Source organism: Akebia trifoliata, chromosome 5 (genome assembly GCF_017979445.1).
Source record: "Akebia trifoliata isolate Shusen 1 chromosome 5, ASM1797944v1, whole genome shotgun sequence".
Taxonomy (NCBI): domain Eukaryota; kingdom Viridiplantae; phylum Streptophyta; class Magnoliopsida; order Ranunculales; family Lardizabalaceae; genus Akebia; species Akebia trifoliata.
Window position 1 is genome coordinate 32,160,488 of NC_141379.1, and position 26,775 is coordinate 32,187,262.

A 26,775-nucleotide genomic window follows, 5' to 3' on the forward strand; every position below is an offset into this window, starting at 1 on the left:
TCAACTTGTGCATAAGTAAAATATGAATCAATAATGTGCAAATACAAACCCATAGACCATTTTTTGTAGATCTAGTAATGGGAATCTCAGAAAATAAATAAAGTCCAATTCTCTAAGCAAAGTAAAGTCCAACTGTATTTTATGACTCCTTGCAAACACCCTGAAGGAGTGGATGTGCAGTTTTGGTCAGCCTAATTTTATTGGGAGGGGGTCTAGGGATTGGATCCAATTTTAACTTGTCCCATGGTGAGAAAAACATGGGATCTAATAGCACTAAATCACAAAATGAAAATATAACATATAAAAAAAAACAATAATCATTCAAAATATAATAAATAAATATTTTTATACAGGTAGCTATACTACAGGTGGGAAAATACAGTACTATTATACAAGTACCGCAGAGTCAAAACTACTTTTACAACTAAAAAACCTACCTCAGTACCACCATGAAGATGGAGAGCACTTCATTTGAACTTCATTGGAAAATCACTGGTTTCATGGTGAGGAGTGAGAGAGGGAAATGAGGGGATAGATTGCAGTATCAATTTCCGGCTACTCCTTCGACTGGGAGACAATCCAAACTGACTGTGAGGAGGCGAAACCCGCTTACGACTCGGAGAAGAAGCAGTCTTCACGCCACGGATAGGTGAAACTCTAAGAATCTCAGGAGTTTCATCGTCGGGAATGATCTGGAAATGCTTCTCAAACTTGGGTTGAGGGTGACGAATATCTGATTTTTCGAGTGTTTTGCTTGTATGCATCTGAGGAGAGGATTCAACTGAGAGTACAAAAGATCGTGGTGGCTTCCCACTAGAGGAAAACAACAGTTGAACTGATGGTCTGAAATGTGAAGTATCATCCAGTTAGTTAATAACACCACACCAAGAACAAAATGAGAATTATATTAACTCCAAGCATAGTAACAAAAAACTTCGGGTTTTTTTTTTTTAAGTCTCGTTTTAAATGCATTATGTAACTCTAATTATTAAAACAATGAAAAAAACTAGTCTTTTTCAACAAAAAAACATGTTTTTACGTTTTGAACATGTTTTTTTTTTTTAAAGAAAGAAAGAAAGAAAACCTATTTGTTGATAAGCATAATTATTGGTTTATAAATGTTGTTTAATGTGGGATTTGATGATAAAATCTTGATGTTATGTTTTTAAATTTTTTCAAATGTCTTAATCTGTTCAAAATATACGTTGATGGTTAAATTTTTTAACATCATAAAATGAATAATTATGAGTGAAAAAATGTTACCATGCATAGATATTCAATAGTACCATTTTTACTCACAAATATATTGGAAACTTAGAATAAATGTCTAATGTATTATATATATATATATATATATATATATATATATAGATAAACATTATATTTTCATAATTGTAATATATATATTTTTTATTTTTATATTTATCATTTTTCCTGTTTTATTCTCATTTCTTTCCCGTCTTTTCCATTTTTCTGAAGCTTTTTCTTGCCGTTTTAAACCCGTATTCTGACTTGATGACTATGACTCGAAAGTGAAAAAAAAATTGTTACTATAGTAAACCTGCAAATCTGGAAAGAAGGCGTTATAGGCAGCGTCGGATCTGAATATTGCTCTTCATTGTTCTGGACTTCATTATTCTGTAAACTAATATCCACTCCATTCTTTTCACAGGCTTCTGCTTCTTCCTCTTCTGATTCAGCTTCTTCTGTTCCTATTGGAGTTGATCCTATATTTTTTCAAAAAAGAAAAGAAAAAAAGCATAAATTGGGAGCGTGAACTCAAAGAACTAATTCACTATTTCGTATAGAAAGTAGTGGAAAGCATCACTTGATGAAAGCTTGACACTCACCATCTTTCCTACCAAACGAATTCTTACACCCTTCGCATCTGCAGTTAATTGAGCATCCAACGCCACCCTTTAAAGACAAATATCACGTCTGTGTCAGATGATATACAACATAAAATGCATACAGAAACATAAAATGCATATCGAATGAGGCAAAGGAGAAAAACCTGATAGCATTCACAATATTTCTTGAGACAACCAGATTTCTTGCAGTTGCATCCTCTTTTATGCCGAGCTGAAGCTGGAGTTCTGTTAGAATCCTCCTACAAGAGCAAAAAACATTTTATGAACGACACAAATTGCTGAGATAGAAAAAACAAAGTTTTTGGATTTATTTTCTGACCCCAATTTCTGGAACCGACTCAGAACTCCTAATAACTTTGGGAGCAAATGCGAGTGGATTTCTAGATTCGATCTGTTTGCGAGTTGCAAGAACAGTATCTTCATGAATAGGCTTGTTAAAACATTCCACACATGAGCAAGGCTCCACGCAGTAAACACCAGCAGCAAAGCATTCACAGTAACTGCATATGGAAATTTGACTAGTCAAACCACGAGAACCGCCTAAAAGATATTTGTATCCAATTTCCAACTACTTTATGACTTGACAAAGATAAGTTCCAAAAAATAAAAATAAAACAACAACAAAATTATAATCTCAAGCCAGATGAGAACGAACACAACTAGCTGAAGTGTTCAATAAAAAAAATTCAAGATGATTTAATAATAGCAGATAGATCAGTTGAAGGGCCATGTAGTAGACCTTTGTATCCTAAGCATTGAAATTTCATATGGTATCCCAACAATAAGATCCACTTTTAAGTCACCAGATGATAAGAAGCAAGATTCCCACAATTAATATGAGAAGCAAAATTTTGTTAGAAAGACTCATGCTCATCAAAGACGGCCAAAGTCTGATATGGGAGAATTTTAGAGACCAATGCTCATTCGATAAAGTGCTAGAGTTGCTCAAAACTCCACAATTTAAGAGACGGAAGGAAGATTTTATATTAAATGATGCTTTCAATGGGAACCATTTCTCCCATAACGAGAGTTTTTGTTTGACTTAAATTATAACTCAAACAATGATACAAGAATTGGAATAACAGACATATTATCTACCACCACCCCTTCTATGGTAGCTACTAGACGCATATATAAAGAGTAGGAGATGTTTATCAATCATAACACCCATAACATTACATTACCCAGAAAAATATAGTGGAAAGACTATGTAACATACACAACATAATATAAATACAGCTCTAATGTATCTAATAACAAAAATCGTCTAACCTTTAAAAAGGATGAGAATATCATCAAGATCAGTATCTGACATTTTTTAGGTTCTCAAAAAATGAGCATTTATAGGATGTTTCTGAGACCATTACATAAAATGACTAAAGAACTGATATAAGTATGGAACTTGCCCAACACGCAGACAGATACACTGCACAAACAACTCAGAATCAAGACAAAAAACTCTTGAGTGGCACCAACATAGCCGTGATTTTTAAACAAATCTAAAGGTTTTCCATATCCAAGAGGTGAAAATCCAATCCTCTTCCATGAAGAATTAGCAAGCACGGAAGCTCTTTAAGTTTAGTGGAAAATTAAAGGTAAGAAACTTACAGCTTCAAGCATTTAGACTTCTTACAGTTACAACGCTTACAGCTCTCATTTTCTCCACCATGTTCCAACCTGCGCCTGCATATTATGAATCCCTGATTTAAAATCATAATAAAAACTGACAACAAGAAAGAAATTGATAGGAAATAAAAATTCAGCAAAGCCAAGTTGGCAAATCATATACATGCCTCTTCTTCTTGAGGGCACTCTTATTAAACTCTTCTGCAGACTCTGAATCATCTTGCATAACTTGAACTTCATTGACATCTAGACCCATCTCTCTTTCCACAGAGTTCTGAGCTAAGGATTTATTCAGAGGTTTTTGCTCAGGTGTTAGAGAATGACAAGAAGCTATAGGACTTGGCATGCTTATTAATTGCCTTCCAGAAGCTAGAATCTCATGCTTAACAACATTACAGTCCTTTGTGGTAACAGCTAGAGCATTCAAGTGTAAACCAATTCCAGGTAGCATGCACGGTGAAGAACTAGTTTCAGGCTTAATGGGGACCAATTGTTTATTATAAGGAGATAATTTTCCATTAGATTGCGACGAGGTTGAAGAATTATTATTAGAATTCTCCTCTAAGTTCTTTTTATGAGATCCTCCCATCTCAAAAACCAAGCAGCGCCTTCGCACACCACGTTGCTGTTGAGAATCAAGCTGTACATAGGCAGACAGAACCACTAAATGTATTATTGGACGATTGTGACCATCGAAAATAAATCAAAATGTTATATAAACTATCAATCACGGATCAATTAGTTAAATATGGAAAACAGGAAGCAACATACAGTTATATAATGATTAATATAACTATGTAAAATGTTCCTTCATAGAATTTTTAGAGGACCCTAGAAATAACCCTTAACGTAGCACATAAGCATACAAATTTTTTTATTTCTTTATTTCTATAGGTATAAATGGTTGTAGACAGGATTTTGATCCCATTTCTGTGGCATCACTCAGGCACTCGACTTTACCAATTTACCAAACACAAATATTAACATAACTCCAGATAAAGCAAGTTGGTCAATTGTGCAAGGTCATGCCTTTGAATCTCTATATGCCCTTCCACCAAAAAGGTGGCTATTTAATGCTGAACACGTGCCAGGTGGAATGGTACGTGCGGCCCGCCAAAGCAAAAAAAATGTAAATTGTGCAATTTCATATGGAGTTGAATACAAGTTACAGAGGTAGAGAAGTTTCCAGTACTCATGTTTGCTAAATAAAAGAACAAACATAAGAAGCCTGATTATGGACCAATTTAAGTAATGAAAACTGTTGCTAATTCTCGGTTCATACCCAAATCTAAGTGAACTCATATGAAAAGCTTTGCTCTTCACTGCATACTAAGATGATAATGAATTAATGATGTCTCCTACAAAGACTTGCAATTTCCTGGAGGAAATAGTTTCAAGATAGAATGTCGAACATGTCATTATGTTGATAATTGACAGGGAAAGTTGTCAAAAGAGCAGTAAGTATGAATTTGGATCGAATGTGATGTTTCATTAACTTACATAAAGTTTTGAACCAAAATGAAGTATTAATAGACAATAGAATTAACCGATCAAAAAAAAAAAAATTGACAATAGAATTAATAAAATACCAAAAATAGGTTACTTGAAGACTCCTACTAAGAGAAACTTGGGAAGTCAATGCTTACCTTGGAACTACATGGAACACAATTCCCAGATTTTTCAGCAACCCCTTGCTTATTATGGAAATTACTTGGACGTATGTCTAATGATTGAGCTATTTCTTTATGCCCCCCAACTTCCCCCGGTTGAGTTGCAGGATCTCCTGCTTCAGGTTCTTCACATGAACCAATCTGACTGACTTGTTCTGTTGTTTGCAAATCATCAATTTTGTGCTGTGGGAGCTTTGCTACAAGAGAAGTAAAGGAACTAGTCTCAGGACCCACTATTTTCTGATCTTGTCCCTTAGAAGCCTCTATGGATGAATCGAAAATTAACAGATCAGCAGCATCAGAAATCAAATTCTCCCAATCACATCTCGTTCTTTCTTCTATAGTTTGTTCAGGATGGCACATCTCCCGCCCCTCCACAGAGGCCTCTTGAACAACCTGATCAAATGGTGCTGGTGTGCCAGTCGTTTCCAACACAGGATTAATCTTAATATCATGGTAAGGTGTTGTTTTACTGTCTGAGGTTCCACAATCATACTTCAAGTCATGAGGAAGCTCACTAGCAAGCTTTGAATTCTCGTTAAATGGATCAAATTTAACCTCTTTAATAGAACTCCCAGGATCAAAACTTTCTTGTGGATTACTGTAGCAATCTGACACCTGAACAACATCCGAAACCCTTGCATTTATACTGCCTTCACATTGATCGTCATACAAAAATTCAGGTTTTGATGGGTCTAAGAGGTGATGCCTGAAAACAAAAGAAATATATCATTGAATACTTTATTCACGGATGGGTTTTTTTTCAAAAAAAAAAATGGCATTAATTCATTAAAAAGCAATAAGTACCTTGTTAAGAATCCAGATTCTTTCCGGGAACTAACATGTGGTGAAGTAAACACAGATGGAAGGGACGCAAAACTAAGCAAGTTGAATGTGTGCGCGACATGTATGGACTTAACAGGCTTAATAGGAGAAAGACTGTTGATATAGTTAAAGACGGGAGAATCCTGCATGTGAGAGGAACTTTCTTAGAAAGCATTCTTCAGTGTTGAAAAGAGAAAGATATAAGACAGTTTTGAAGAAGAAGATGGAAAAAAAAAAAAAAATTCTTTGGAAATGTTAAGAAGCTTGAAAAATGGAAGAAAAAATTCACTGAAACACATATGCACGCAAAGAGATTAACTAATTGTAGCCTTATTTTTATTTGGATGTCATCAATTTCTAATTTAAAATGAAAAATGCAACTCTGTTATAAAGTGCAGAACCAAAGTGCGACAAAGAAGAAGATCAATTCAATAAATTGCACAAGGTATCAAATATCAGAAAAATCATTGAACTTTAATTAGTGAACATAAGAAATGAAAAGCGAAGATTGTCTTCCCAGATAGAAAGAGTACAGAACCCCTAAAATTGCAAAGTGAACGGATTAAAACAACAAAAATAAGTAAAGAAAACAAACCCTAAGTCAAAACTCAAATGGGATTATCCCAGATGATCATTTGGACCAAAAGTTGCATAAATCGTCAAAATTTACATCATCAAATCTCATCAGAAAAGAGAAAACATCAATACAGATAAACAAAGAGACCCTCTTATATCATGTAAAAGGAAGTTGGAAATCCATAGAAACACTTCAAAGACACCACAAAAGTCAACAATCATCAAAGAGAAAAAGAGATGGGAGTGGAATCTGGGCTCTAACCACACCCAAATTCACACTTGAACAAGTACAAAAGAACTTGTAGAATCCTGAAATGGACTGATTAAAAGATGAATATTGATAACAAAACACCTCGGAGTGAGACAACGAAACCCTAATTCCCTCAAAATCAGTAACTAAGGATACAAAAATTGAGCTGAACACATGCAGATCCTTAATATCAATTAAGTTTCTCAGATGCATCAAATCAAAATCCAAAAATAGGGCTTTAGATAAGCAAACTGCAGACCCCCCAACAAAATCTCCTTAGCAAACGAGCGGAAAACTTGGACAATTACACACTGTAATTTACACCAAAAATCAAAATCTCACAAAAGAACTCCGCCTCAAGGAACCAAAACCTGAAAAAACTTTATGGATTAAAAAATTGGTTTAAAAAACTCAAAAAAATAAAATAAAATATATCATTCTTAAGTCACCAAACAAACAAAATTGAGATCAGAAATCAACTAATGTTTCGGGTGAAAAGCACACAACCGAGCCTCAGACAACGAAATTGAAGCCCAATTTCACAAAAAAAAAACACTTTTTTCTCCAAAAATAAACAGAAAACAACGATAATTACACTAAACCATCAAAAACCAAACCAAAATCTTGCAAAAATACTCCACTTTAAACACTCATATCCTCAAAAAGAAGAAGAAGAAGAAAGACCCACTACATATAAAGAAAAACCACCAGCACTTGCAATCATCTACTGATTATGCGTCGGCTGAAAAGCACACAACTGAGACTCAGAAAACGAAATAGAAGCCCCAATTCACCCAAAAAAACACCTTTTTTTGTTCAAAATAAACAGAGATCCACGATAATTGAACTAAAAAATCTCAAAAACCAAAACAAAACCTCGCAAAAACACTCCACCTTAAACACTAAAACCCTCACAAAAAGACCCACTACAGATAAAGAAACACCACATCAAATCGTACAATTTCCCCTGCCTAACTTGAATCGTCCCAAAAAAAAAACAAAATTGAGCGCGCCAGAACACAGAGATCACCTCGATTTTAGAAATTGGAGTTCCGATCTGGTTCCTCTCTGGAGTGTCCATGTCGATAGAAGCGCGAAGAGCTCAGAGAGCTCTCCCACATCTCTCTCTCTCGCTAACGTTAAAAAATTTAAGAGGAAGCGCAAAGGCGGGAAGAGAAGATTTTCTCGTGCTGCGAACCCCACCCACCTCAGCACCACAGCTGTCGATAAATAAAACAAAGTAACAGTTGAAAACGTAAAGGGTGATTTAGATATACCCCCTCTATGTTTAGGTGAATATTTGAGATACCCTCCTATGTTTTCAAACTGAAAACATGGACTTTGACCTCAGTCTTCTATTATATACTTATTAAGAAATGACTTAAAATACCCTCATCTTCAATCTTTAACTAAAAACTCTTTCCCCAAAAACTAGTCATCTTCAAGTATTTCAATCTCTACCATAAGTTATTTTTAATTTATTCAACCCATACATTATTTTTCAAATTTATCCTAATCTCTCGTAAGAAGTGAAAACACTTTTACTAAATAATTTTTATGACCTTCTCCTTGTGGCATAAAAAACATAATTGGACTCCACATGGACATAGATTGCAAATTTTAAGAGCTTTCAAAAGAAAAAAGAATAATGATTTCATGTTTCTTGTGTATCTCAAGACAAATGATCTACGATTTTATGATGGGGGCATAAGTTAAGAACGACCTTCAGATTATCACAACTTAAAGGAAAATTGAAAAATAATAATTTTTATAGTTGGATTTTAATTTTAAATTTGAGAGTTTGTTACCCATCCATCCTGAAAGCTTTGCATAAAGATCAAAAGAGATCTCATTTTTAATTTGATTTATGCCATGAACTTTGGAGGGTTGTGGTATTATTTTAACTAATACAAAATCCCATGTGAATCCTATGACCTTTAACAAGGTTTGCAATATTACTAAGGTGGTCTCAATTTATTTATAATAAAAAATAAAAAATTAATCTTTCTATCCAAAATTTTATCGTCTTCAACTTCTTCAAAAACCTATCTCAATCTTGAAGGTTGAAGTAGATAAAATATTGAGGTTGACGATCAGGATAAAATATTTTATACAAGATATTCAAAATGACAGATTTTAGTATATTAAAAAAAATAATAATAATAAGAAGTTTTAATTAAAGATTGAAGATAAGGGCATTTAAGTTATTTTTTATAGTCTATTGGAAAATACCAAGATCTAGAGGAGCTCTCGATCATATCCCCGATTAGAAAACATGGCCTATCTCAAATATTCACCAAAACATAGGGAGCTATCTGTAAAAATCATCCAATCGTCGAAGAACGTTTCTCTTTTATCTTTTTCTTTTCTTGTTGGCGCTTTTTCAGTCAGAGACTGTATAACGCAATCGTCTATCTACCGTTACATATGTGTCATTAAGTTCTTAACTTAATGCGGAAATCTCTAAGATTACTAAATAATATAATCCCCATCATGTCTCAGATAACGCCACGTGGAATAATAATTTGGGCCCACTGAGCCCTGAATAATTATTTTATCCATGGGTAGACTTGCCCACAAGAAATGAGGTGACACACAGGAAGACCGCGAGTTGGGTAGTTACCCAACTCCCAGTAGTAGGATATCTACTATATAAATGATAAATTACTGGAATTAATACGATTTGTTGAAATAATAACATTTTATGATTTTGTTGCTTTTCTTCTTGCCTTCGAATAGTTGTAATTAAAATGTGGGGTTGGTGTACTTGGTGGGGGCTAAGGATTAGAATTCTCAAGTCAAATAGATGGCCGGGACAAGTAATATTCATTGTTTGGTCTGCTTGATTTTTTTCTTTTTAGAATATTTTTTTTACCTTTATTTGGTCCAAAATCTTTTGGATAAGACTTCGATGATGATGATAATTTTTATACCCTGGAATGTACAATTAAATATGAAAAACATGGATTTCCTTTTAGAATCTATTTTTAGAGGAATCCTCGAGAGTAACCTCTCATATTTGATGTAAACTCAAATTTCTGTTAATTTTGAATTAAGATTTTCTTAAAATCTTAAAAGTTCGATAAATTTTTTGTTAATGGGTACGTGTGATGCATTAAAGTGGTGAAATTATTTTTTAACAATTGCTAAAATTATTTTGTCCACTACATTGATAGGCTTAATAAATTAATTTATTGAGGATATTGTATAAAAAAAATTAAATATAAATTTTATCAAATAAAAAGAAATACTTTAAATATAATTATAAATTCTTTTATAAAGGTTATGTTTACCAACACTTCGGACGTTTAAAGTCTGAAAATTATAAATCAGATTTCAGAAGTTTCATCCAACGTCTCCTAACGTTGATTCAAAATTTTTGAATCTAAAATTTGAAACAAAATAAATAGAAATAAAGTTTATAAAGTCTAAATTTTAAAGGTGGACCACCTCCATTCAGACTTTAGAAGTGTCACCAAACACATACTAAAACAATATAAACTTGACTTTTAAAAGACGTGATTTTCTCTAATAATCAATTCATTATATGGAGAGATAAGGCCAAAAGTCTCAATTATATATATGCTTAATGTGTGTATTTAATAAGTGAGCTAAACTTAAACTTAGGGTCTCGAAATTCCATTCAAATATTTTAATCAACTTTGAACAATATTTCACAAACCTAACCTAACGTAACCTGATCCTCCAATGCAACTCAAGTCAACTCTACCTCAACAAATCTTAAAACGTCTCTTTAGAGATCGAGTGAGTTAAATTTTCAAGAATATAAACTTAGGTAAGATGGAATGGTGCATGTGGTCCCAAGTATATTAGTCTTACCCAAGGTGGGGATACTCCTTGAATTACCCCAAAATAAATATAAAAAAATTTAGACAAAGGAGGGTCTAAAGGCATATGAGATACTCACCAAATATTATAATTTTCCTCATTATTAAGAGAAAATAATTTTGTACTTTTTTATTTCATTTTAAGAATAATTTATGTAGGCTACAGTTTGTCAGGAATTAAGAGTTTTTCTTAGAAATTAATTTTCTGAAATTAGTGGGTCCCATTGATATAAAAGCTATCACGCGAGAGTCGAGGCTCACGGACCTGAATGAACAACCCTCGCGACCAAATAATGATGTCTTGTTCTTTCCCTAGGCCCCACCAACTTTATTTTGGAAATTCATGCGATGTGACATGATGGTGTCCTTCCCCCATGAACTTTAACACGTGCCGCATGGTAGTAACATATACAATTCGCTACTTACATTTTTATAAAGTTTACGTCATATTTGATTGCCACGTGTTACTCATTTTTTAAATCTCATACGGTCAGACCAAAAGAAAATCATCGATTAGGTTGACTATTGGTGGTATATAGGTCTAATGTTGGGTGTTTGTAAAAATTGTGCTATAGGTTATAATAGGATATTGGGAGTGAGATTGCAAAACAGGTCCCGGGAGTGTAGGATATATACTTGGTTTCGAAATGATAAACCATGATTGGACCAAAGTACTATATTCCAATTGAATTACTCCGGATGCGTCAAACCAAAACGAGATGGTTCTTGCTTCTTTCTATTGTTCAGAGTTATAAAATTAAGTCGTACTTTTTATAACGTCAAACGAAGTTTGAATCTCTCAATCAAATGACTTTTGAGAATCTCTCCGAATATTCTTCAGGATCAAACATTGATTTCATGGAGATCTTCACATGTCGATGTGTTTCGAATCAAGTTAATATTGAAGTTAATTAGGTTGAGGTCCCGATTAAGTTACTCTCTTTAAGATGTTCATTGCCTTCTTTTAAATAAAAAACAACAAATAAAATTTTACAACGAGTTATCTTCGTGATACAACAACACAGATACTAATATTGAATTTTTTCTTGTTTTGCCGTTGATTCAAGAACTTGAGAAATTCACTCACTCGTTTATTGAGAATTCAAGGAAAAATACAAAAATAATAATAAATGATTGTGCTCTTAATAAAAAAAGAAAATTGTATGCAGAAATGATGATGGAATTTTCTATTTATAGATGGAAGAAAGAAAAAATCACAATAATTCGAAATGAGGTTAAGAGAGCCAGGGGTTTATTAAAGGATAGGATTGTTAGTTTTTATATGGGCATGTACAATTTTTTTTTGGGAAAGGATTGTTTGTTGACTGGAGCCAACATGCAATGGTTCGATCTAATACTCAACGGTAAAAAAATAAAAATGAAAACCAATGCAATGCAAAAGTTGAATTTTTTTTACAAATGATTATAAAAAACATTTTATTACTCTTAAAATACATAACAATAAGTATCGAAGAGTCTTTAACTATCATATGACTAGGGGTGCAACTTGGTTCTATTCAAATCGAGAATCGAATCAAACCGATAGTTTTGGATTGGTTTGGACAAGTTGTTGTTCGGTTCTAAGTTTAAAAAATGGAGAAAAAACTCTAATCTTTCACTATATAGCCAAGGTACTGAAAATATACTTCGTCAGTTCCCGGGTGAATGATTTCTCAGAGGCAAATGACTTCTACGATCTTTGGGTTTTCGATGAGTTTCATGAACCTGAAGAAAATACGACAAGAACAATCGATATTGCGACAGAAAGCAACTGATCTTGCGACAAAAAGCAACCAATCTTGTATAGAGCTAAACCAAACCTTATAAACAAATAAATAAATTTATTCAATTATATGAATTATTTTAGGAGTTAGGACATTATTTTAATGATTTCTTTGAGGATAAATTAATGATATTCTTTTTATAAATAGATTAATAATTTATTATACAATTTTTGTTTGTTTATTATTTATTTTTTTATTAAAAATATGTCATTTTCAACTAAGTTTACAAGATATGGCAACCCATGGAACCGAACCGAACCAAATCAACCTTACTTTGGGTCGATTCTATTGGCATTTCGGTTCAATTCTGGTTCTTATTTAGTGGAATCGACCTATGTTGGATCGGTTCTAATTTAACCACAATTCGAATCGAACTGAGTTGCACCCCTACATATGACAATCTGATGTTAGAGAAAAGGGTTGGATATGAACAATTCGTGATATAGATGTTGAGAGATGAATAGGATTAATTCAATTATATATAGGCCAAATTTCATTGACTCAAGAAATGACACTAGATCTTGACCGTATAAACACAAAATCTTACAGTTGAGATGTTATTGGTATCTCAACAATACATATATTGACAATACGAGGCTAATTTTCAACCATTGAATTTTTTGTTTACATGGTTAAGATCTTGAGTCAATGATACCCAATCCATATATGGTTATATGTATATGAAGAATTTTATAAGAATCAATATTTTTTTGTTAATTTTTTTTTTCTACCATGCAATTAAGGGTTAGTGAGCAATGGAGGTAAAGGCTGGTTCAATGGCATTTGAACGTAGGTCATGGGATCAACTCTCCTTGAGCCTTTAGTAACTTAGTAGCACCTTTGGGAGGGGGTCACAATGACAAACAATCACGATTTTAATAGTTGTCGACCAAATCACGATTTTTTCTAAAAATTCTTCAAGTTTATAATTGGTCATCCCCTCGTCAATGGCACCCGGGAGATCCAAGTTAAGGTCTGAATGTATAACTTATTATGTAGATAAGCTGACTGGGCTATGACCAGTTTTTTTAAAAATTGGATGAAATTTCTTGTTTGATTGAGTTTTGTAATAAAATAAACAAGGGTAATTTGTGTGTCTTGTCATTATCTCTCTCTCTCTCTCTCTCTCTCTCTCTCTTTCTATATATATATATATATATGGGAAATGTTCAGCACCCTAAGTTTTACCACACACTTTAACAAACACTTTTTGTCCTACATGGGTTAGAAGTTTTGGAATGGGCTGATTTTTGGTGAGGATGATCTTTATGATTAGAAGATCATCCTCCACAAAAATCAGCCCATTCCAAAATGTTTAGCCCCATGTTTACACGTTGAAAAATCGTGGACCGTCCATTTTTTGTAAATCATTTTTGATGGGGTTAGAAGTTTTGGAATGAGCTGATTTTTGGTGAGGATGATCTCCTCACCATAGAGATCATCCTCACCAAAAATCAGCTCATTCCAAAACTTCTAACCCATGCAAGACAAAACACGTTTGTTAAAATGTGTGGTAAAGCTTAGGGTGCTGAACGGGACCCTATATATATATATATATGATGCGTCAGGTTATTTTGACTAAATCTTAGACAAAGTTTTATTTTATATGGCTAAAAAGTTTTAGAATGGGCTCATTTTTTATGAGGATGATTTTTCATCAAAGATCTCACTCTCACAAAAAATCAGTCCATTAAAAAAAAAATTAGTCTATATAAGACAAAATGCTTTGTCTAGAATATTGTTGAAAGAACGTTACCCTATATATATCCAACATTGAGGTACCATAAAAAGGGGTAGAAAATGAAATACAATAAAGTTGGGGGAGTATTAAAAAAAAAAGGAGAATAGAAAATACTATAAAGTCGGAGAGGTATTTAGAGAAAAAAGACAGATAAAGAAAAATAACAAAGCCAAAGGATATTCTTGAAAAGTTGTAAAAGAGGAGAGACGATAAAGTTAAAAGTTTTAATTGAGATTCATGGTAAGATTATATCCCAATCCATCTTTATAAGGGGGATAAGAGGAATGGGGTCCACCGTTGTGTTTTATTACATGGATGTGGCTTGGATTTTGTTAAATTGAGAAAATGGCTTGAGAAAAGTACAAGAACCCTACCATGTAAACACAAAATACAATGATTAACATTTATTATTGATGCAAGTATCATAGAGATATGCATTACCAATACAAGAATAAATTTTGATAGTTGAATTTTGCAATTACACGGTCAAGATCTTGTGTTTTTTCTTGAGTCAACAAAACTTGACGAGATCTGGTTTATTGAAAAAACTTGACATCCTAATTATGATGGTGGATCAAGCCCTTGTATCTTTTTTCATAAGGGTGTTTATTTTTTGTTGGGCTATTATTTCATGATCTTGGTTGATTTTTTTTTTTTCATTATTGTTATATCCATTGATATAATGCCTTAATCCGAATACTCTAGATGAAATGGCCATAAATCATGTTCACACTAATTTCAGTGTATAGTTTAATCAAATTAGCTAAACGAAATCAATATAAGTGAATATTACATATAATACCTTGTGTTTTTCTTTTTGAGTTGTGATTTTTTGATTTGAGAATTTTCACTCGATCTATACGTGATTGACGTGGCAAGGGCACAAAATCATAGATCTTTTTCTTTGGGGTACACAAGGAAAATAATCAACGGTTTTATGCCCTTGTCACATTAGTCGACTACAAATTGAGTGAAAATTTTTGAGTCAGAAAATCATTAGTGTTTCTTTTTTGTTAAGAGTTTATATATTCTTGTAAAGATGTACTCGACTATAACAAGATGACGAAAAGACTAATCATGATTTATGAAGAAGAATGTTGACCATTAAGAAGTGTCGTGTTAATAAAGCAACTGTAACAAAAAAAAAAAATGTTGAGATGGATGAGTGAAAACACTATAAAATATATAATTAGGAATCATTTGAAAAAAACAGAAATACAGGAAGAAATATAATAGTGAATTGCTATTAATGCACCAACTTTTACTCCTAACACACCAATTCATATGTAACTAACTGCTTTAATTTCAAGGGGGAATCTCCAAATCGTGCACTGAATATGTTGAAATTTCAATATCGATATACTGTTCAATTTTATTTCCCAAAATATGCACATGGTACACTGTTCACTATTTTACTCATCTACGAACTCATAAGTTCGTCACTTTTAACATCTACGAATTCGTAAGTTTGTCACTTTTAAACATATAAGTTCATAGATGCGTAAAATTGAATAATGTACCACGTGCATGTTTTCGTAAATAAAATGAACAGTGTATCGAAATCATAATTAGAACAAAAGTAGTTCATGTTTTCATAAAAGAGGGTTGATTTTCTAAACTGCAATTCTTTTATGGGGATTTATGATTGAGTATCCCAAGGAAATGGAACTATGGTTTCGTGTATGTGCCACGTCAGCTAAGTATTGACCTAGTGATGACTTTCTACTTAGAAAATCATTATTCTTAAGTAAATATCTCTAATTTCAAAAGAGTTGGTGTGTTGTAAGTAAAAATTGGTGTGACAATACAAATTCGTTTACGATATGATGTCGTGGAGTTCTAAAGTTGGGTTTAACAACAAAATAATTCTTTCGAGATGAGCATATCTTCCACGTAAGCACAAATCATAGAAAGTATCGAGTTGTTAAACTTATCGTCAACCCGGATATATTGTCATTCGTGGACCATTGAGCAATTCTTAAGATTCGCGGTATAGGAATCTCGAATACCATCCCACAGTGATGAACTAGGGATGACAGTCTGCACTGGCTGACACTACCATTGCACTATCCACTCTATTACTTGCTATATAAACGCCGCACTCATTTAAATCTCGGATCCAATTTTGATGCGGCGGTTCTCCTCTTCCACCACTCTTGCAGAACTCGCAAAATGTCGTTAATGGCGACCATAATTCGTCGAAAAATTCATCTAAAATATCTAGGGCAAAAAAGTATCCTACTTCAAATAAAATCGTTCTCTGCATCACCAGAGTCCAAGAAGAATCAATGTATCGAGAAAATCCTAATCGCGAACAGAGGAGAGATTGCTTGCAGAATCATGAGAACCTCAAAGAGATTAGGGATTCGAACCGTCGCAATTTACAGTGATGCTGATAAAAACAGTCTTCATGTGAAATCTGCAGATGAAGCTGTTCGAATTGGTCCTCCGCCCGCTCGATTGAGCTATTTGAATGCTTCAGCGATCATTGAAGCTGCAATTCGTACTGGTGCTCAGGTTTCGTATTTTTATTTGCCCTAATTTATGCTTGTTTAGTTTGTTTTATTATTGTTTGATTTGCAATTTTAATGTGTTGTCCTGTGTTCATAATTTAATAAACATGGATGTACCCTAGCATGGGAAATCTAGATAAGCTAATTTTCGTTTTTGAAATTTGTGATTTTGGAAAAAGCCCAAGTGTTGGCTTGGCCAACAATACTAGTATACCTTATTGTCCATCTTTTTAGATATTGAACTTATATATAAGTGTAACCGAGCAGCATATTTTGTAGCTTATCTTGTACCCTTGTATGAGTTCCTGCCAACCCTCTATTGTCTTGTTGAGAAGGGTGCCTAAAGCAGTAAATATTTTCCCCACTTTCGTAAAATGTTTGAATTCTAAAGACGGTAAATTACCTTTATTGGAATTAAAATGAATGGAGTGCTGAAATGGGAATTCACAATTTTTTTCCAGCTCTTTGGAAAATTTCCATATTTTTTTATTGTTAAACTCACCTGAGGTACATCCTACTAAGCCCCAACTTTCTAAAAAAGAAAAGAAAAGGACAACAAAAAAAAAAAAAAGAACAAGTAGAGATGAAAGTTTCTTTCTTTTCCTTTTTGTTAAGTGGAGTTTTCCAAAAATATTTCATGGAATTTAAACACCCGACCAGCTGAAAAAACGGCATTTAAAGAAGAGAATAAGCCTGGGAAAAACCGCTCTTCACCACACCACAAGTAAGCCGTCACATTCTACAAATTGTTTAAGGATCTCAAGTTTAAGTTTTTATTTCACCCTACAGAATTTACATTTCTAGGTACCTTATCGTAATGTTGTTTTGGATATCAATATGAACAGAAATATGCACCCCCTTGATCATATTCAAAAAAGTGGTATTTTTCAACAATAGAAGTAATTCTAGAATAATTATGTATTATATTTGTTGTACTCAAACTATACCCCCAATGTCTCGATGCACTCAATGTTAAATTTACGGTTGGACTTAGCTTGGTGGCATGGGTAGCATTGGTAGAGGGCTTAGAATTGTGACACTTGTGAGGACATGTTTCAATAAGGGTTTCTTCTTTTTCTATTTAGGCTATCCACCCCGGCTATGGTTTTTTATCAGAGAGTGCTGAGTTTGCTGGACTATGTGAAGCTGAGGGGCTCATTTTTGTTGGACCTCCTGCATCTGCAATACGGGATATGGGTGACAAAAGGTACAAATTTTGGTCGTTTCTTGACCTATCAAAATCCTTCTTCTTCTTTTCCTGCTTGCTAGCTTGTTCTTACCTTGTGTGCATTTTTTTTTATAATACTACTTTCTCTCTCCACTCTCCATACATGTATTTTTACACAAACAACTGCATAAGCATGACTATATGGAGAAAATAATCTATTATGATCTATCTAGCTATTTCCCTATGCCATTCAACTTATTGTATTTGTTGCTTGTCTATCTATATGATAATCTATCGATTTTTCAACCTATTTTTCGTCTTTGCTTCTTCTATAGTTTAAGCAATATTTTTTTCCATGTTTATCGACATTTTCTTTTTTCATTTTAATTGTTGTGTGTTTACTAGTGCGTCAAAGAGGATAATGGGTGCAGCAGGGGTGCCACTTGTGCCTGGATATCATGGAGATGAACAAGATATTGACTATATGAAGTTAGAAGCTGACAAGATTGGATATCCTATCTTGATAAAGCCGACACATGGGGGTGGAGGGAAGGTACGTTTTCTAGAAAACCAAGTCGTGGATTTATTAGATAAAAGGGGGAAATGTACAATAAGCCAATGAAAAAGGAAGAGAATTAATTGGAGGGCCATCCCTTTGTCCTGCAAATAACGAACAATAGCATTTACTTGGACTTCTTCCCAACCCAAAGGTTCATATTTATTGACAAATCCCCGAATGATACATTGTTGAAATCTCCGAGAGTGATAATTCAATGGGATTTAGATGCTTTTGTCTTTCACCTAACCCATCTATTATCTCATACTCATCTTAAAAAATGTGCTTGTTTCTTTCCTTCCATATGCACAGTGCCACTCTGAATGGGATCATTTTTTCAAACTATTATCCCCTCCATCCAAATCTAACCAGGTGTAGCAACTGTTAGGATTTCCCCTTCCAATTTCAAACATCTACAAAAACTTATTCCAAATACTGATGGTGAACCCGCAATGAATAAATGGATGATTTATAGAAACTTTGCATAGAAAATACATTCAAAACATTGTCTTTTCATAACTTTCAGGATTTTTCAAGTGTTGTCTGCCTAAATAAGGTCTCCTTGGAAGGGTTTGGGATACACCATAATAATTTAGCCATAAAGAAGATGACAAGGTACCCTGCATGTTCAATGAAAAAGGTTGTATTGTAGACATATGTAGTGTTCCATCTCTACATTCAATTGTCTTATTTATTGAATGAGGATGAAGGCTTGTGAAAACAACCCGAAAAAGCAGTATTTGGGTTCATTTTTGAAATGAAAGTTCCAAGACATTCTATTTCTTATCCTCTTTGAGCAAATACTTATATTCCAACCTCTCTGACCTGTCATTTCATAGAGATTATAAAAAGACCAACACAAGGCTTGTTCCCAACAGCAAATTACCTCCCAGAAATCAGACTATTCTTGTCGATCTGAAATTTGATTCATTTTTAGGAGAACTCTTCAAAAACTTTGGTTATGCCTTTCCAATCAACTAGCTCATTACTTGAATAAACTTCATTTTCTCAATCTCAATTCTTGCTTTCTTCAATGCATTCAATCACTATCCGCCAAAGGCTAATTTTTTTTTTAATACCTTTTTTTCCCGGTAAATAGGAGAATAAACCTTCTTCTACTCAACCAAATGACATTTTTTAGTATAATCGATCCCATTTCATAGGGAATCTTTTCAAGTCCCTCTATCCTTATGGCAATAGAAGCCGGAAAGAAAAATGGAAAATATATCAGTTTTATGCAATCCCTCATCACGTGATTAATGTACATTGGTTTTATGCAACTTCATCTTGTTCCCGTTTATGTGTACCTATGGAACTTGTAGTGTAATTTTGGATAACATTTTCGTAAAGAAAGAAATGTATTGTGTTACTTTTGGTATTAGAACACAACAATGTTGATGTCGGCATCATGGAATTCTCACAATTTTTGCACATGTTTAATATTTCAGGGTATGAGGATTGTGCGAGGTCCAGATGAATTTGTTGATTCCTTTTTGGGAGCGCAACGTGAGGCTGCTGCTTCATTTGGTGTTAATACAATCTTACTAGAGAAATATATTACTCAACCAAGACATATAGAAGTCCAGGTAAGTTCATGGCCATTTTTAATATCTTTAGGGATTTTTATCTGATTAGTAGATAACTTGTCTTACAATAACATCAGCGAAACTGTGCGCCTGGATATTTTTTCACATGATGAGTTGGTTGCTAGAAATATCATTTGACAAACTTATATATGGCTGGCAGCTTATAATAATTTATCCTTTTTAATTATACATTGTAATTTATCGAGTCCTCTTGAAATATCTTGTTGATTTAGATATTTGGAGACAAACATGGTAATGTTGTACATTTGTACGAGAGAGATTGCAGCGTGCAAAGAAGGCACCAGAAGATAATTGAAGAAGCACCAGCGGTAATTCTTATGTTTCATGTGTTTTTTTACCGGCTACATGTAGTGTTTCTGCTATAGTTTTTTTTTTGTTTTGTTTGGTTTTATTTTGAGTATTATAGTTATAACTGCTCCATTGATGCAGCCAAATGTCATTAGTGAATTCCGCTCCCACTTGGGTGATGCTGCTGTTTCTGCAGCCAAGGTGATGTACCTCTGAATTTGGTTTCTGAATATTTGTGATACTTGTGACCATTTTGTTGATGACATGATTACAATAAAAAATTGTTGGCCTTTATAGAATGGTTGTCTTTTATTTAAGTTTTTTTTTTATCTTGATGTTTTCCATCGTATGTTTAGTTGCTTCATTTCTTTTTGTATCTGTTCTGTATTTGTTTTTGTCTATGTCGTCTCTTTTACATGATTTTAATTCCTTCTGATTAAAACTTTCACTGATTTGATAGCCTTGTTTGATGTTTGACTATCTGAGAAGGCAGTTGCTTATCATAATGCCGGTACCGTGGAGTTCATAGTGGATACAGTCTCAGGTGAATTTTATTTCATGGAGATGAATACCCGTCTTCAGGTGCAATGATTTCTCTGTTTTTATCTTCTTTAAATTGGAATTCTGTATTTGCCATAAAACATAGAATTCTGATCAAGAGCACAAAACCCTTTTTCAGGTTGAACATCCTGTGACTGAGATGATTGTTAGCCAAGATCTTGTGGAGTGGCAGATTCGTGTTGCAAATGGAGAACCTCTTCCCTTGAGTCAGGCACAGGTGCCCTTAACAGGTATAAATTTAATCTTTGAAATCCACTTTTTATGACTATGGAAGTAATTTTATTTCCTCTTGGACCATTCATTACTCACTATACCATGCTTGGATTTGTTAAAATTGTTCTTATCTTAAGATACACCTTGTTCATGCCCCATGGTCAGCTTTATATTTGGAATCATGGTTGTTTGACTTCAAATCTGTATTATGATAGGCTTCTATTGGATATTGTGATAAATATATTCGAGTGATAAATATACCATAAGAGCTTTCAGGATGTTTATTATTCGTCAATTGTAATGTCAGGGCATGCATTTGAAGCTCGGATATATGCTGAAAATGTTCCAAAAGGATTTCTTCCAGCAGCAGGAACCCTCCATCATTACCGTCCTGTTCCTGTCTCGTCAACAGGTGCGTGCACATTCTCAAGGATCAAAGACAACATTTTTTTAGGATATTCAAGCTAGATGGGTAGATAATGACCTATCTGAAAACAAAAAAAATGGGAGGATAATAGGAAAAAATACATGCGTGCAACAAGATTGGGAACTACCGTGCAAAATTACTCCCATCAGATGATCCAAACCATCTAATCTATAGACATTCTTTTGGGCTATCTGCCATATTCCCATTGGCAATCCACAACAATGTGAGAGATCAGATTGTTAGGATCATGTCATTTTATCAAAAACGGCTATACCTACTACTTAAAAAGGTGTACCAAATTTGTAACATCCATCTTTCTTTCATTCCTTTTTTTTATTATAATTTTTTATAAAAAAAATTTGAAACTCTTTTGGGGATCTATATCATTGAGCAGTTCGAGTCGAGACAGGAGTTGAACAAGGAGACACAGTTAGCATGCATTATGATCCGATGATTGCCAAGCTTGTAGTATGGGGAGAAAATCGTGCTGCAGCATTAGTTAAAATGAAGGATTGCCTGTCAAAATTTCAGGTATGACAATTACAGGACTTCCATCAGCAATAGATAGCATGTTGGAAAAGAAGAAATTTAAGGCGCCCAATGAGATTGGCTTAGGCTGCAACTATCCACAAGCTGCATTGCAGCACATGGAACGCAGTATCTCGGGGTCCTCTAGGGTCCCACTTAGGATCTCCTTGTCGAGAGACAACCCGAACAGATGATCTGTTCAATATGATCTTGCACATTTTTGGTAGCATCATCCAACGGAGTAATTCTTTTGTTTGATAGTGGTTTCTTAATTGTAATCCGAAATTTCTGAATTATAATACCACTGCATCTGTGCAGGTTGCAGGTTTGCCAACAAATATCAATTTCCTTCAAGAGCTTGTTAACCATTGGGCATTCGAAAATGGCCAAGTTGAAACAAATTTTATTGAGCATTTTAAAAGTGATCTCTTCATTGATCCAAGTAATGCAACGTTAGCAACAAAAGCATATAGTGCTGCTACATTTGCTGCGACCATGGTTGCTGCCTGTGTTTGCAAAAAGGAACATATAGCTTCAAAGGAGAGTCTCTCTGGTAAGCTTGAGGCCTTAGACTTCTCTAAGGATATCTTTTTAATTCTTCCAACAATGCTTATTAGTAGTCTAACCTTATAATGTGTGGGCAGGAGTTAACAACTTGAACTCATTATGGTATGCTCATCCACCTTTCCGAGTTCATCACCTTGCAAAGAGTATAATGGAGTTTGAGTGGGACAATGAGTATGATGACAGTGGTTCAAAGCTTTTGAAGCTTGCCATCACTTATCAACCTGATGGGAACTATTTGATTAAGGTAATTCCTATTTTCTGCCGGAAGAGTTGGCTTGAAGGGCTAGTTGTATTTTATACTTAATTGATTCCAGATGTTATTAGATCTCTTTTATGTTTCTTCTTATCATCTCTCACTGTTTTGTTAATTTCCTTGAACTTCCCTTTGTTTAGTCTTAAGTTGCTCTTCTGCATATCCAAATATTTTGTGCATGTAACCACAGACAGAAGATACAGATTCCCCTGGGTTGGAAGTTAAAGTTGTGCACTTAGGCAACCATGATTTTAGAGTGGAGGCTGATGGTTTAAGCATGGATGTTAGTTTGGTTGTCTATTCTAAGGTAAAACATCCGTTTTCTACACTTTTTTTTTTTTTTAGAATCAGTTGTTGAGATTATTAAAAGAATACAATTTCAATTCTTGCTTGTATTGTCTCTCTTTACTTGTTTGTTTTTATAAAACTAACACACAAGGCCAATGGATGGTTGTTATCATTGGATATTATGAATGCTTTATGATCTGTGCCAATAGTTGCATGCATGGAGCTATTATAACTTGGATATTGACAATTTTTAAATCTCTTCAGACTATATTTTTTCTCTTCTGATTTGCCTCTGTAGAAGATTTATCACATCAATCCCTATCTGCAGTCAGTTACTTTCACTGTCATACTGGATATCATGGATGCTTTGTGTTCTTTAATGCCAATTGTCATAGTGAAACACCATTTTTACACATATTGTGATGCTAGGGATAAGTGATCCCTGTTATCAACAAGAAGAGTACTATGGAAAATAAGATATGAAACTTCAATCACTGGCAAAACAAAAAATCTTGGAAAAACAGGGTGCTTAAGCAAGCAAACCCAATAGTTCACAATGGAATTACTCAGAACCCTAAAGCATCAGTATTTTGACATAAGTCGTTATTTAGCTCTTGTAGATCTTAGAATGAGCTTCCAGTGCATCTAACAATGTCTCAATCGGATACCTGAGTAAAAAATTATGAATTGCAAAAGTTGTTTCAAATGGCTTGGTCCCCATACCTCTATTACTAGTCTGTGTTCATCGTGGTTTCAAATGACTTGGTCTTTGATTGCTGGCCATATGGTTTAGACGACCTTCTATGTTAGGCCAAATCGTATTATGCGTGACCTGAATGGCTTTAAAGGCTATACTGCACCAAGATACCGCACAATCATGGTTTAAAGTTTTGTACCATCTCGGAATGTTTCAACTGAGACAAGCATGAAACATCAACTATGTTTATTAGCTAATGTCGTATATTTAAGGTATTGCTTTTGATTCATGTGTACAAGTTTGTGCACAATGTAATTGTGTTTTTGCGAGACATGTGCCTTCAGCATGTCATGTGTGTTGGACATGTTGGATTGTGATGTAGGTCTGATGTGGTCACTCAGACCTGGTCAAAAGCCTGAAGAGCCGACACACACACACCCCAAAAACAGGAAAAAAGAACATGAAAAAGAAAAAGAAACATAATTGATATATATGATTTTTTGATGCTGCCAGGAACGTACTAAGGATATTCATATATGGCATGGTAAGCATCATCATCATTTCAGGCAAAAATTAGGGCTCGAGCTGTCTAATGATGACATGTCCCAGCATAAGCCTAATTTTGAGATGGCATCCCACCACCCTAAAGGGACTGTGGTGGCACCTATGGCTGGTTTAGTTGTTAAAGTTTTGGTGGGGGACGGGACGAAGGTGGTGGAAGGGCAACCTGTCTTGGTTCTAGAAGCAATGAAAATGGAGGTATGTAGTGGTTTATGATTCTGTCCTTCAGTCTCTTTGTCACTATCCAAAAAGTTCTTGATTTTGTGTTAAATCTCTGTTTCAGCATGTTGTCAAGGCACCCTGTGCTGGGTTTGTCAGTGGACTTCAAGTCAGTACCGGCCAGCAGGTTTTTGACAATAGTATACTCTTCAGTATTAAGGTAATCTCTTCCCATTTTGATAGTAATAGACATGAACTAAAAGTTCACATTTGGCAAAAACATAAATAACCTTGAGATGATCATCAACAGTTGCAATTCATTAGCTCATCTGGTTATCACATTTACAAATGGATTACCCTCCTTTTGACGAGTAAAGCCAGCTTAGGTGCTTATTTCTTAAGCAAATTTGTTTCTTCTACTTTTACTGTCAGACCTTGTAACCTTTCCCAGTGTCATCATCACCTACACCTTATCCAAAATATTTTAGTCCAGAACGTGAATCCCTTTTATCCACTCAACCCTATCTAGTGGTACATCTTTTCTTAAGGGTTCAAGGTATATCCACTGTCCATATGTATTTTGAACTATTTGATTGCATTTCTCTCCAAAATAACAAGAGCCAAGCAGCCCCCATCAAATGAAAATATGTAGCCAAAAAATTGAGATAGTAAATATTGACCATGCTTACCATGTTATGTTGTGTTCTTCCCAGAACTATGGAGGTTAAGAAAAATTCTCTATAATAGTAATGAGTTATATTTTACCTAGCACCACTTACGAAATTTGGATTTGGATTAAACCCTTGGAAGCAAAAAATTCACCTCGTCATTACACTTCAATTTTGTAAAGAAGATTGCTATTTTCGGTTAAGAAATGGTCTTCTATTTGTTTTATGTGAAATTATGGTCAAATTGGCATACTTCTGCTTGTGGGCTGTCAATGTGTTCATCCTTGAGCAAAACTTATGTACACAGGCATGCTGAAACAGTTTATATTCCTTGACCAGGATGAATAGCACGGGAGGTAGCTTCCCTATACTTGCCAAGCCACACTCAATCTGACTTCAAGCTTCTTCAGTTTGTGGGAGTTGATTGAGCTGACCTACATCGATATGGTAATGGTAGGAAAATGATTTTAGTGGCATACATGGATTAAATGCTTGTTTATTTTTACCAAATAAATTATTTGCAACCACAAAATGTTGTTATGGTTGGCGTTGCAAAAGGCAAAAAAATAGAAGTAACTTTGTAAGTTCTTTATTTGATATAAGGAGAAACATGGAATTAGCAATCTTTATAGATGCTACGATTTCTTTCAGTTCTTTTATTTTCTCAATAGTCTCTTGAGGGCTATGTTTTGACCTTTACATTGGATGTGCCCATCGAGCACTTCAAATGGCGTCTTAGCGATGCATGTCATAACTCATATTGTCATCTTCATTTCCATCTGAATATTTGGATGAACTACATGAATCATGTTCCATTATTCAATCAGTTCCATCTTGAGCTGTATCTTTTGCCAAAGTGTGTGTAAGATTTTTTTTGAACTTAAGCCAGATCTTTTTCGGCTTTCCCTTACCCTTTTAGAACCATAAACCCACACCAAGGTGCCCCATCGTATTGGAGTCATCTGAGCCATCTATATAAAAAGTCCAAAAAAAATCCCCCCCTCCCCCCCCAACTCCTTCCTTTTAATCTATACAGAGATACTCCACTATGTTTGAAATTGATAACATGGCCCTTTGACCTAGGTCCTCTCTGAGAGACTAACATAAATTATCTATATGTCATCATCTTCAACCTCTAGTATTTTTTTTTCCCAGAACGAGTCAACTTGAACCCAGATTTAGTCACCAAAATCAATCATCTTCAAACTAACTGAAGGTTTTTGCCCTTCTTCAATCTTGAGATCCTATCTTCTTATATCCTAGCTGATTTTATGCTCAAATTCAGTCATCTTCAAACTTAGGTTGATGTATTTTGCCATCTTCTTCAATCCTAGGGTGAAGCTTAAGACCCCATCTTTTTCGACCTTCAAATTGCAAGATCAAGATAGGGTTGTGGAGAAGTAGAAGATTGATGGGTTTTCGGAAAAGATTTTTGGATAATATAATATTTGGTGGAAAAATCAACAATTTTCTTCTATACATGGAAGATGGATTGAAGAGGAGGTTTAATAAGTTAAAAACAGTTTGCCC

The 26,775-nt window shown here is 34.3% G+C and overlaps 2 protein-coding genes across 2 annotated transcripts; one reads left to right on the forward strand and one right to left on the reverse strand.

The window, feature by feature from the left end:
- Positions 1-304: 304 nt before the first annotated feature.
- LOC147402256 (protein tesmin/TSO1-like CXC 2) lies at positions 305-8,016 on the reverse strand. The gene is made up of 10 exons (XM_086443863.1): positions 7,849-8,016; positions 5,975-6,135; positions 5,144-5,876; positions 3,665-4,137; positions 3,480-3,554; positions 2,191-2,371; positions 2,015-2,110; positions 1,851-1,917; positions 1,562-1,727; positions 305-843 (listed from the first exon to the last, which is right to left on the reverse strand). The coding sequence occupies exons 1-10, from the start codon at positions 7,897-7,899 to the stop codon at positions 468-470; spliced, it is 2,379 nt and encodes a 792-aa protein (XP_086299989.1). The 5' UTR covers positions 7,900-8,016; the 3' UTR covers positions 305-467.
- An 8,204-nt stretch (positions 8,017-16,220) lies between these two features.
- Positions 16,221-25,899, forward strand: MCCA (methylcrotonyl-CoA carboxylase alpha chain). The gene is made up of 16 exons (XM_086443865.1): positions 16,221-16,708; positions 17,790-17,911; positions 18,278-18,425; positions 19,877-20,014; positions 20,248-20,343; positions 20,465-20,524; positions 20,813-20,905; positions 21,003-21,114; positions 21,405-21,509; positions 21,919-22,055; positions 22,371-22,605; positions 22,697-22,863; positions 23,063-23,179; positions 24,371-24,616; positions 24,702-24,797; positions 25,585-25,899. Exons 1-16 carry the CDS (start codon positions 16,364-16,366, stop codon positions 25,591-25,593), a joined length of 2,226 nt encoding a protein of 741 aa, XP_086299991.1. The 5' UTR covers positions 16,221-16,363; the 3' UTR covers positions 25,594-25,899.
- Positions 25,900-26,775: the final 876 nt, after the last annotated feature.